At 43.6% G+C, this 13,254-nt stretch overlaps 1 protein-coding gene across 4 annotated transcripts in view; it reads right to left on the bottom strand.

Annotated features, from left to right (window-relative positions):
- CASK (calcium/calmodulin dependent serine protein kinase) overlaps window positions 1-13,254 on the bottom strand; it is a 410,160-nt gene that overhangs the window by 40,272 nt on the left and 356,634 nt on the right. For all 4 annotated transcript variants that reach the window (XM_067545145.1, XM_067545148.1, XM_067545147.1 and 1 more), the window contains 2 exons: window positions 10,456-10,541; window positions 6,304-6,372 (listed from right to left, as the gene is read on the bottom strand). In XM_067545145.1, the coding sequence (XP_067401246.1) occupies window positions 6,304-6,372; window positions 10,456-10,541 (155 nt within the window). The remainder of the gene's footprint in view (window positions 1-6,303; window positions 6,373-10,455; window positions 10,542-13,254) is intronic.

A 13,254-nucleotide genomic window follows, 5' to 3' on the forward strand; every position in this document is an offset into this window, starting at 1 on the left:
CTGAGACAACTTCTTGACGAGATTGTCCTACCAGGAGCCAGTCGACCACGTATAGGAACACCATAAACCCCTGGCATCTCATTTGGGCTGCTACCGCTGCAAATGCTATCAAAAACACCCTGCGTGCCATCGCAAGCCCAAAGGGGAGGTAGTGCTCCTGGCCAACTATGAACTGCAAGAACTTTCCATGTGATGGGTGAATGTCCACATGGAAATATACGTCCTTTGTGTCGAGATCTGTGAACAACACACTCGCTTGGCTCTGAGGTGGGAAGCACTTTACTGTACCCTGGTGTAATATGGAGTCTGCCTCCTGTTGAAATATCATTTGGTGAGAGGGTGCCCAAAGGAGGTGTGCGGAGGAGGTTTGTGTGGGGGGAAGGAGAAGAATTCTATGGAGTACCCATGGTGAACAGTCTCCAGAACCCAACTGTACATTGTAATCTTGTTCCAACTGTGGGTGAAAAAAGTGAGATTGCCTCCAAAGATGATGGGAGGTGAAGTAGGTGTATGCGGGTCTTGATATTTATGTCAAAAGTGACCTCTGACCTGAGGCTGGGAGTACGTGGAAGGTGTAGTAGCAGAGGGGGCCTGGAAACAGGTTTTTGAGTCCTTGGTCATTTGGAAGGAGGTTCAAATGGACACGGGTGGTACAGGGGATAAAAAGAATGTGGCCGTGGTCTAACGGGCTGTTTCCAGTGTTTCTGTCTGGGGGCTGGAGTATAGAACCCTAGGGACCAAAGGGTGGATCTTGAATCTTTTAAGGAATGCAGACACTCATCTGTCTTTTCATTACACAAGTTGGGCTCATTGAAGGGGAGGTCCTGAATAGTATTTTGGACCTCTCTTGGGAAGCCTGATGACTGGAGCCACGAGTTCCTCCATATGACCACTCCTGCGGCTAAAGATCAGGATGCAGTATCTGTAGCATCTACCGCGGTCTGGAGAGCTTTGCCACCAATCTTCCTTCATCCAAAAGGGACTGGAACTGGGTTTGAGCTTGCATGGGGATTTTGTCTGGAGTAGGTGTTAAAAATCATATTTAGCCAACAGAGCTTGATAACTGGCTATATGAAACAGAAGGCCTGTTGAACAGACTTTTTTGTCCAGGAGATCCAATCTCTGACCCTTTCTCCAACGGAGTAGTTTTTTGAAAGTGCTGTCGAGCTCTTTCTGCAGCCACCTGCACTAGTGAATTGGGAAAATAAAAAAAGTCAGCTTCTTTGGTTGGCACAAAGTAGCTTCTTTTGGCCTGCTTTGAGGTACACAAGATGCTGGTGTGTACTAGACTGTTCTGTCCAGTTCCAGGATGGCCTCATTTATTGCAAGAGCCAACCTGGTCGGTCACTGTGGCTGCAAGATATGCAGGAGCTAGTGTTGTGGGTCTTGGATTTCTTCCAGTGGGATCTCCAAGTCAAAAGCAACTCTCTGAAGCAGTTCCTAAACTTGCTGGTGGTAATCTGGTGGAGAGGGCAGCAAAGGAATGACTATGTTGTCTGATGATGAGAAGGCCCCGACTGGAACCGATTCTTCCTCTTTCTCCTCATACACTGAGGGAATCAGCTGTCAAGAGGGGGGAGAAGCAATATGACTCCTGTTAAGGTTCCGGGCACCTGCCATAAGGGGGAACCCCAGTACAGCCAAAAGGAGAGATCTGTGTTTGTGATGGTCTCCACAGGAATTTATACCAGCTGCCTCAAGATGGTTATTAACTAGGGGGATAGAAGTGTCTCGGCTGTCCCTCCGGGCTTCCGTGCCTTCTCAGAGTTGCTGTTGGGGATATCTTCTCAGATTCCTCCAACTCTGAGGAAGGTTCTGTCAGCAGCAGCAGTACCGTTGGTACAGAGACACTCCTGTCCAATGGATAGGGATAGGGCCTCTCCTGTGATAGTGGTCTCTGTTCTTCCTCAGACAAAAACATCTCATAGGAAGACTGGGCCTGATGGCAGTGGAGACTGTGGGTAGGGGAAGAAGAAATCATCTAGTGTTGCAAAAGTTATTGTGGGGCCCAGAGTTTACAAGGTACTCACAGACACAGCAAAAGGGCCCAGTTCTTCCACTGTGACCAGATAGCCTCTGTACTGACGAGGTGGTACTGATAGTGCATCCAGACCCATGCTTGTGGATAGGGCCAGTGAACACCTCTCTCTGAGTCAGTATCGCAGTCACTTCAGAACTGTCGGATCCCTCTTCTTTCGCATCTTACCCTTCAGTCTGGGAGCTTTTGGCAATAGTTCCACTGGTTCCGTATGTGACATCTCGCCCAACGTGGAATAGCTCGGGGAGGAAATAAGTTTCTTTTGGGCAGTCCACTGTGGGAGTGTTTCTTACTTTCATGGGGAACCCTGTGTACTGACTTCTTGGGCTTTGGTACTGGTGGTACAGCTCCGGTGTTGGTGGCTTTGTGCCATGGCTTGTGTCTGGAGGGCACTGCTGGTTGGCTGAGGCCAACGTAAGGGTGGGGTCTCACAGGCCTGGAACAGAGCAGGCCTTTATGGCCTCCTCCATCAGGTACTTCTTCAGACAGAGCTCTCTAATTCTGGGCAGGAAGGACTTGCTGATACTGAACTTTGCAGAGATGTGCCCCTCACCCAGACAACAGAGAGATGCTGTTGATATTCATCACTGATGGAAAAGGAGCAAAGGCAAGAGACGCAATTCTTGAAGCCCAGAACTCTGAGCATAATCCTGGGGACTGGGGAGGACTTTCTCCTTAACTGAGGGAAGGGAGAAGGTGATGGGAAATTCTATTCTACACTGAACTATCAACAATTTTATAACAATTTTATGGATTGCACAAAAGCGAAGGACGACACGATTCCGACTAAGGACATGCAGTGGTAAGAAAGAACTGGAGGGGAGTCAACCTGCACTGCCCCTTAATTCCCTCAGGTAGAAGTATGTGGGAAGACATTGCATGTGCAGGTCAATGGACACTGCTTGGAAGAATTTCCAGACCCGGGCACATGGTGCGCATGTGCTCCCATGTGTGGAATACAGATAGGGACCGGTACTCAAAGAAGAAACTGAAATTCTGACTTAAAAATATTTACCACACATGCCCCAGAAGTGGGGGATAAGGATGGATAAACCTGTTTCTCAGAGACAAAGGACAAGCTGATGCCTCTACCCAGGTGTCATCAAAGTTGACTGGCAACCATCTGTCAAGTGGCCGTTCTTTGGCTGCGAAGGGGGCAGGAGCAAATCGACCTGCATTTTAGTAAACAACAGCATGGAACCTCTTTCATCACAAGACTCCATGTCTCCATCCTCACAGCCGGAAGGAACTTTATCTACGGGTAACCCTCAGGAAGATGCATTTCAAAGGGTGACTGGACTATAAAAGTGAGAGGCAAACATCCTTCCAAGTATTTTCACTCTCTCTCTCTCTCTCTCTCGCTCTTTCACCTAAGATGACAAAGGAGCCAGCCCTCTGGACTTTGGGGGCAGTTCCTGACTTGAGAATTTGGTCAGCTGTGTTGCTGGGAACATGTGGTAAGGATTTTACCTTGAACCAAGTCCAGTTTGTTAAGTCTTGGCTACTAGGAAGCATTTTAACTTTATTTCTCTCATAACCATTTCTGACTTCAATACCTTATATTTGTGCTCACTTAAAATCTCTTTGTAGTTAAATAAAGTTGTTTTATTCTTTAATCAGAACTAGTGTTGTGTTTAAAGTGAATTGTTCGGTAATTCCAATTAAAATAGCAAACTATTGTATATTGACCCTTTACAGGGGCAACGGACCTCTAATATTTGAACTATCCAGGAGAGGGCTGGATAGTGCAGAACATGTTTTTTGGGAAAATCCGGGAATGAGAGTGTGTTGGGGTTACCCTGCAAGTGGTAACCAAGGCTGGTGGAAGCCAAAGTGTTGACTGGAGTGTTGCTGGCAGGCTGCAGCTGTATACTCAGGGTGTGAGTTGCATGCTGTTTGAAGGGCCCAGGTTGGGAGATACAGCAGTAAAGCATTGTGAGGCACCCAAGGAGGCAAGGCAAGTGGTGACACAATCCCTTACTAGTCTGGACTGCACCCTGGAATGTGATACATACATCTCTTGATCTCCTCTGAGCTAAGTTTTACACCATTAAGAATGAGGGAGTAATGGTTTTCTAATGGCATAAAGTATCCGCATTTCTAGCCCTCTTTCAAAAACAGAGACTAGATTTAAAGCCTGTCACTAGCCATGAACCAAATATTACCTGATCTGTGTCTTGCACCTGCACAATTTTGAGGGAGAAATTCTATATTTGTAGGGAGAAGAGAAGGAAGGGGACAGGTACCATTTTGGTAACAGTATGATTTTTAAAAATGGGTCTTTGAGGTAGGTGTAAGGTTTGGAATGCTAGAAGTAAACCAAGTGGAGATGTGTTAATGGACGTAGGTCAGATAAGATAGAGAAAGGCATGATGAATACAATTTACCATGTGCCTGACATCACCAAGTGTGGTAAATATTTCTAGGTTTAATTTTTCCCAGTCTTTTAATCTCACATTCCTAATTCTGCTGTTTTGCCTGAATGAAGATAAAATTCCATCTTTTTTCTTCTTTTGTCAGAACAGATGGCTTCAAAGAACCTAGGTCAGAAGACTAAGGGTACGTCTACACTGACGGTGGCAAAGTCGCCACCCTATTATCGACCTACCTGAATCGATTGAGTGGTCAGTGAAGACCCACTCAATCGATCCAGAAGTCAATGCAGTAAAACCACCCCTTCAAATAGCGTAGCGCTGTGTTGACGGGAATGTGATTTCCGTCGGTGCAGTGCAGCGAAGACACCATGGAGAAGGGAAGCACAGCAGTTGACGGGAGTTGACTGCTGTTGACCGGCGCTGAAGCGCCAGGTAAGTGTAGACTGGGCCTAAGCAAAAGAGATGTCCTATTATTACTATTAGCCTCAGACAACATCGCATTCTGTGAACATGTATTAAAACTTGCATTTGGATTTTTATGTTTGGTTTATTTTATCCTGATTTATCATGTTATCAATAAGTTTACAATTTATTAGCATATATCATTTTAATATTGGGAGGTAAAACATCTTCCAGTATGACTGATACTAGTAACAGCACAAGAGATGATGTGTATTCCTTAGTATTATTCTAAAATTTCTCCCCCATTTGGGATGATTAGGATTATTTTTGTATTACACTGGCAACTTTGCTTTGTTTTGCTCTTGTGCCTGGTGCAAAATTGCTTATAACTGGAAGGTTAAAAATAGTCCTTTTTATAAGAGAGAAGTATTGGAATTTTTTGGTTCAAGGCCTTTTAGTTTTTCTTAACAGTAAAGAAGAAAGGTAGAAAAACAGCATAACTGTTTTCTTCAAATAAACGCAGTAACTATTTTTTTACAATAAAAGTGACAATCAAAATGTTAGTTTTAGTATGCTGGAGATCTATAATATGAATTTACAGGTACACAAGGCAACTAGGGTAAAATTCCTGTTCTAATGAAGTCAATGGGAGCTCTGCCTTTGACTTCAAGGGGGTTAGGATTTCACCTCAAGATCCCTGAATCCACATTTGGAAATGGTTTGTACAGTTAAGCATACACCATGGAAAGAATAGCATTGCTTACACAGTGCTTATGCCAATCTGTAAACCCAAGTAGTAAGAACATCCTTTCCTAATAGACATTTTCAGTGTTTTAATTGCTTTCAGTTACACAAGGAAAATAGCTGTTTGTGGAAGAAAGAATTATATAACCTTGAAATTACTGTGCAAAACCATAGCATCACATTGCTAATTCAAAAAGTACCAAATTCCAAACCTGTTTCTCTTGACTAATGATACATTACCAATTCCGCATAGAAACATGTAATTGTTACAGACACTTAATCATCATTGATTTACTTGAACAGGTTTATACAGAAACAGGATCTTCAATTAACCCTTAACAGCTGAAACCAATCAATCCATCCATTTTTCATGTTAAAACAAAGAAGAAATATTTATGGAAGCTCCTTAACTTAGGAACTCTAATAGACTTCCTAGAGAAAGTATTTTAAATCATGAATTTTAAAACAGGGCACTCCACACTTCCACTCGAGAGGTTTTCCTTTTTATTTTAACATCATAGGCTGTAAAGAGTTAGTTATGATGCTGATGAGATGAATATGAAGGCAGGACTGAGTAGGTGGGTGGGGCCTACTCCTGTTCCGTTATCTTTGTTGTAAAATTGGTGTGCGTGATCTAACAGCACAGGCAGAAACAATTTCCCAGAAAGCAATAACATTCAGCCATCAGCAGGCAGTTAGTTAAAGGACTGAGAAAGGATGGGAATGGTTCTTTAAATTCATTACCTCACAAGATGAAGACTGAGTGCGATAACTTGGCACAATCTTGAACGTGATGCTCCCCCGCATTTCCCTCTGGAGAAAGAAAATTATTTCATTAAAATACAAGACTTGCAGATAAAATGGAAGAAACCACTCTAATATCTGTAAGGAAACCAGCACAGCCTTTCTGAGAGCAGCAGCGGTTCTTCCCAAATAAACAGTCAAACTGAAAAGCTGTGACAAGCATGTGGTTTCACTCAGAAACCGACAGAGTGTGTCTTAGTAACATAAAACCAAACATATGCCATTAGTGAATTAGCATGACAGGTCTTCAGGTGTCTAGCAATTACAGCTGTATTTTTAGATGAGAAGTGCGTACACATTAATACTCTCTTTCATTTCCCTTCACCTATTTTCTTGTGATTTACATTGTCTTTGGTGTAAAAGAAATTACATTTTCTTCCGATTCAATTTACATGTTATATACAGAAGGAGAGGTCACTTGCCTTTCTGTAATTTGAATTATTCAAGATATTTTGTCCCTTATGGTACTCCATCATAGGATGCATGCAAGCTTGTGAGCTCTTGTCCAGAAATTTGAATTAGCAGTGTCCACAGGTCTGCACCTGCACATTGCATGGCCTCATGCTTCCATGTGAGGGCATATAGGGAGAAGCAGACCACTGCAGTTCCAGTTCCTTCTCAAGAGCAGAGCCAGAAACTCTGCAGCAGAGGGAAGAGGGGAGGGAGGAGGCTGGAGTACTCATAGAAGAATTCAAGTTACTGAAAGGTAAATAACTTCTCCTCTAAGTATATGGCCCTATAGGTGCTCCACTGTAGCAGACTCCCAAGCAGTAACTCAACATGAAAGCAGGTGCTGAGGAGGTGGATCCAAAATGGTTTGGATCAAAGGTTGTGTCCATTTTATCATTATAACAGCATAATGTTCGGAGAACATGTGAACTGAGGACCAAGGTGTGGCCCTGGAAATTTTGGTGGTAGGAATGTTTTTGAGGAAGGCGACAGAGGAGGACTGAGTCCTGGTAGGGTATGCTGTCACCCTCAGTGTGTGTATATATGTGCATATGTTGGATCCTAGTAGGTTATGATGCAACATGAAACTCACTTTGACGATCTCTAAAATGAGATCAATTGTCCTTTCATTCTTCCAGAAAAGGATACAAGAACTCTAGGGGAACCATGAAGGTTTCAGACAGAAGACTAGTGCCCTCCGAATGTCTAAGGTGTGAAGGCTTGCCTCTCCTCTCTAGGAGTGAGGTTGGGAAGAATACTGGCAGATGGATATCCTGATTGATATGGAAGTCTGACAAAACCTTACAGATAAGCCAAGGATGGGGGTGTAGTGTGACCTTGTCAAGGCAGAAGGTAGTGTAAGGTGGGTCAGCCACAAGCACTCCAATTTATCCCACTCTTCTAGCCAACGTGATGGTTACCAGGAAGGAGGTCTTAAAAGAAAGATGAAGGAATGGAGGGTTCAAATGAAGGGTTCCTTAAGACATTGAGGACCAACTTAAGGTCCCATGGAGGTGTGGGATTCCAAATATGTGGAAAAAGATTAACAAATCATTGAGGAATGTAGCTGAATGGCCCTGGATAGGTGAATTAAAGGCCATAACAGCTGGTAAGTGTACCTTGACAAAACTCATAGATAGTCCTTGTTTTTTAACTCCAACAAATAATTGACGATCCTTGCAGGAGGAGCTTCAGAAACAGATATAGTGTGACAGGATCACCAGAAAAGGAAACATTTCCACTTCTGCAAGTGAGTTTTAAGAGTGGAGGGTTTCCTACTATTCAGGAGTACAGATTATGTCTCTGCTGAGCAGTCTCACTCTAAAGCTGAAAACCGCAGAGGAGCCAGACCATAAGGTCCAGGGACAGAAGGCTGGGACTGATATGAGAGGGAGGCATTAAGGTCTCTCGACAGAAAAGTGAAATAGATCTGAGTACCACACCTGTTTGGGCCAAAAAGGCACTGTCAGGATAATTCTCGCCTGCTCCTGCTGTATTTTGATCAATGTTTTGAGAAGTAACAGCACTGGAAGGGAGGAACAGAGGAGAGAGCAATGTCATGGGACTAGAAGGGCACCTGTGAAGCACTGTGGGTCTTGAATGCGGGCCCACAGGTCCCCAAGCAGTTCACAGATCATGACTGTAACCTGACAGGTCTGCAGAACCAGCATGGGTGGGGGGTTAGTGGAACTCTGGCACATCAGAAGCTCTGCCTAAGAACCTAGTGATTGGAGCAGAGTTCCAACTCCATCAATTGGCCCAGATGCAGTATTTAAGTCAGAAGGAGGCACAAGAAGTTGTCTGAGCAACTGAGTGAACTTCTAACCTGCTGTGTACTGAACCCTGACTCCAGCTTGACCCTGGCATTGTTTCTTGACTTTGGTTTGACCTTTGATACTGCTAGCTGACTCTTGACCCTGGCACAGTTCCTTGGTTCCTGACTCCAGCTCGACCCTTGGCACAATTGTCTGATTCTGATTCCAGTCTTGACCATCAGGGTGACTCCTGACCCTGATTCTGGCTCAATCTGTGGTGTGACTCCTGACCTTCACTTCAGCCCCAACCTTGGCACGATCCTGATTCTGACTCTGGTTTTGGTTCCTGTTTTCCAACCCCAGCTCTGACCATTAGGCCTGGACACCTACGTCCTGGTCCATATAGCATCTATCAAAGACTTGCAGCTGAGTCTCCCCCTTAGAGAAGATTTGATGTTTTGTATTGGCCTGGGTTGTAAAAAGATCCACCAAGCCTAAAGGAAGATCCTATGCTTTCCAGATGTTCCGAAAGATCACACTTTTGAGCGCCCACTTGTGTTCCTGATTGAAGTTTCTACTGAGAGCTTTTGGTACCATGTTATGGAAGACTGGTAGGAAAATTGCAGCGATCTCTATGCGAAGGGCAATGCACCAGTTCCACAGTTTTAGGGATTCTGTGCATTGGCCACTGTCGGAAGACAGGATACTGGACTGGATGGACCATTGGTCTGACCCAGTATGTCGGTTCTTATGTTCTAAGGACTGGGATCTTGTCAATTTATATAGTACAGTGTCACTCTGTTGTCTACCATGACTCTGACATGATGATCCTGAATTTTTGTGGAGAAAGACCTCACAGGCATAACAAACTTCCCTTAGCTCTAAAATGTTGATGTGAAGCAACATTTCCTGTGGGCATCATTTGCCCTGTGCTGTGGAACCTTGTAAGTGGGCTCCGCAGCCGAGAAGGGAGGTGTCCATTGTGATGATTTGTGTTTGTAGCAGGCATGAGACGGGGCTGCCACACAGATCTTCATCAGCGGGTCTTTCCACCATCTGAGGGAGTCCAGCACCCATGGGGTATGGAAACCCATTTGGTAAGGCTGTGCTTGGTATATATGTGGTTTTGAGCCAGAAGGGTGTTGCAGTGCAATGAAGTTTGAGAACCACTGTTCTAGTAGATTCAGTATGTTTGGAATAGGCTTGGTACTGTTGATATTGGAATGGCCAAAATCATTGTGCGGTCTGTGATTTGCTGGAACACCTCTTTGTCCAGGTAGATTGTCTCTGTGCTTGGTGCGGTACAGAATTAGACATGGTCCCTTCTCCTGAAGAGTTTATAATCTTAGCTGATATGTAACATTCATATTGTAGACGGTGAGGGAGATTAAGACAATTTGATACAATTATAAAATATGCCCTTTTCTTTGAATTGTACTGGATTGTAACTACAACAGTAAGTATTTATAGATATATATGTCAAGTGCCTTTCAACCACTTGTCCCAGCGCCTATTTATTTAAACACTGGTTGATTACTTGGAGGCATCACAAAAGTGGGTCTTGATAGAGGATTTGAAGGAGGAAAGGATAGTGGTCTAATCAATTAGGTCAGGGAGAGTGTTCCATGCACAAAGGGCACCCTGGAAGAAAACCTGGAGATGTCTGTGGTTTGCTAGAGCACTGATTAACTGGTTAGGTGTTTTTTTGGGGTGGTGGAGGTAGGATGGAGAAAGAGATTGTGTTGGGGGATCAGGTAAGGACAAAAAAGGAAGGACAATGGAGAATGCTGTGATTTAGAGAGGCTTTGTTAAAAGGGAAAAGGATCAATTTTGTTGTTTATTTAAAAATTATTAGACAACCAATGTCAACAAGCTTTTAGGCACTTACAAGCATTTTTTGTAGTTGTTCCACTGTTTGATTTGCTACACTGATTCCATTTATTTCTCGGATTTCATCCCCTACATGGAGTGTACCTACAGAATTAACAAAACAAATAATTAATGTGTACATTTATAATGAAACAATACCAAAGCTCAACTACAGATTGGCAATACAAAGACATTAAAATAAAATGTTAAAATAAAGGTTTAGTGTTTAACTGAAACCCACAAAGGAGTTGAATTGAGTAAACCACTCCAGCAACCGTGAATTTTTTTAGTTAATATATTTTTTCTTTCTTTACAGAGCATGACTGTACACATTTTTTACTATACAAAGTCTCATTGAAACCAATGGTGCAAGTGTGCTGCTCATTCCAATGCAACTTTGGATGCTAAAAAAAATGTGCATTTTGTGTGAGATTATGTAATAAAATAATGTGGTTGCTAGTGGTTGTTACATACCAAGGCCATCATTCTACATAGGTAGCCCATTCACTATACATTTACTGTATTACTTTTTGTTTTGTGAATTAAAAAATTCATTTGTCCAAGTATTCTTTTCCAAATACTTTACCAAACACAATTAGTCTTACCTGAAGGACAAACAGCTGGCAAGAGAAAGTTATTCATCTCGTAACGTAACCGAGGTTCTTCGAGATGTGTGTCCCTGTGGGTGCTCCACTTCAGGTGTCAGTGTGTCCTGGTGCCATCGATTGAGATTTGTGCTGTAGTGCATGCATGGAGGGTGTCTCGTGGCATTGTTGGCGCCCTAATTGCTGCCTGCGCGGCCTGACGCTATCAGTTCCTTCTCTACTGTGGAGACTTATAGATACTCTGAAGTAGAGGGGAGGAGGGTGGATAGTGGAGCATCCACAGGGAGACATCTCGAAGAACCTCGGTTATTGCACGAGGTGAGTAACTTTTTCTTCTTCTTTGAGAGATGTCCCTGTGGGTGGCTCCACTTCAGGTGACTGAAGAGCAGTGTCCCACTACTGGCAGGGGGAACTTCAGAGCATTCTCTATAACTGATGTCAGTACTGTGGACCCTAGCTAAGTGCCCAGATTCACGTTAGTTGTGATCACGTAGTGATTTATAAACATGTGTTTGGAAGCCCAAGTAGCCGCCCTACATACTTCGGATATAGGAGCGTTACTGAGGAAGGCAACAGAGGTCACCATCACTCTGGTAGAATGAGTTTTAATACATACTTGAGGCTTTGTTCCTGATTGTTTGTAACATAGTTGCATACATTCTGATATCCATTTGGATAGTCTTTGGGTCGATATTGTGTTTCCCTTTGAGTGTTCCGTCATAGAGATGAAAAGTCTCGGTGATTTGCGAAACGCTTTAGTTCTGTTAAGGTAGAATAGTAATGCCCTTCATACATCTCATGTGTGCCATCTAGCCTCTGATTAATTCTTGTGGGACTTGGGATAAAATGTTGGTAGGTATATGGTCTGGTTTACATGGAAAGAGAATGATATTTCTGGTAAAAATGTAGGATGTGGTCTCATAGTGACATTGTCATTGTAAAAAAAATGGTATGAGGGAGTTTGCCATAAGGACCCCATCTCACATACTCTTCTCGCTGAGGTTATGGCAACTAGAAATGCTACCTTCATAGACAGATGAAGGAGGGAGCAAGTGGCTAGGGGCTCGAAAGAGGAGCATCTGAGTATCCTTTACACCATATTTAGGTCCCAGGCTGGTGTGGGTTCGTGTATCTTTGGGTATAAGTTTTGAAGGCCAGTCAAAAAGTGTTTCATGATGGGATGAGAGAAAATGGGTGATGATGGTCTGCTTTGGTGGAATGTGCTAATGGCTGCTAAATGTACTTTAACGGAACTAAGGGATAATCCTGAGGTTTTTAATTTCAGTAGGTATTCAAGTATTCGTGGCAGGGGTGCCGGATATGGTCTTGGTGTAGCACCATATTCTAAATCTTTTCCATTTTTGCAGGTATGTTTTGCGAGTGGACAGCTTCCTGCTGTTAAGTAATATATTTCGGACCTGTATTGAGCACATTCTTTTATTGGTTGGAACCAAAGAGCCTCCAGGCTGTCAGATGGAACATGGCCAGATTGGGGTGAATTGTTCTGCCCTCATTCTGTGATAAGAGATCTCTCTCTGTCAGAAGTCTTATTGTGGTGCAGATGGTTATCGTTAGGTATGGGTACCATGGTTGTCTGGGCCATGCTGGAGCTATAAAAATGATGGAGGCACGGTCCTGTCGTATCTTGTTTTCTACTTGTGATAGGAGAGGGAATGGTGGGAATGTGTATAGTAATGTCCCTTTCCATTCGAGTAGGAAGGCACCTCCTAGAGATTGGTATCTCTGTCCTGCTCTGGAGCAAAACTGATTGCATTTGTGGTTCACTTTTGTTGCAAATAGGTCTATGGATGGTGTGCCCCAGCGTTGAAAAATGTCGTGAAGGACCCTGTCACTGATCTCCCACTTGTGCTCCAGCCTGAATTTCCTGCTCAGCATGTTCACTGTTGTATTCACGCATCCTGGGAGGTCTGAGGTGGACATGTCTATATTGTGGCATATGCACCAGTTCCAGAGTTTTATTGCCTCGGTGCATAGTGAGTGAGACCGAGCACCCCCCGTCTATTTATGAAAAACATGCAGGCTACATTGTCTGTCATGATTTGGATTGATTTGTGTCTTATTCGCCGAAGGAAATGAGTGCATGCTTTGCATACTGCTCTCTGTTCTAGTAAGTTGATGTGTAATTGGGTTTCTGATAGAGTCCATTGACCCTGGACAGCGAGACCTTGCATGTGTGCACCCCAGGTTATTAA

Source organism: Emydura macquarii, unplaced genomic scaffold (genome assembly GCF_026122565.2).
Source record: "Emydura macquarii macquarii isolate MOO-44397 ecotype Brisbane River unplaced genomic scaffold, CSIRO-AGI_Emac_v2 contig_1043, whole genome shotgun sequence".
Lineage (NCBI taxonomy): Eukaryota > Metazoa > Chordata > Testudines > Chelidae > Emydura > Emydura macquarii.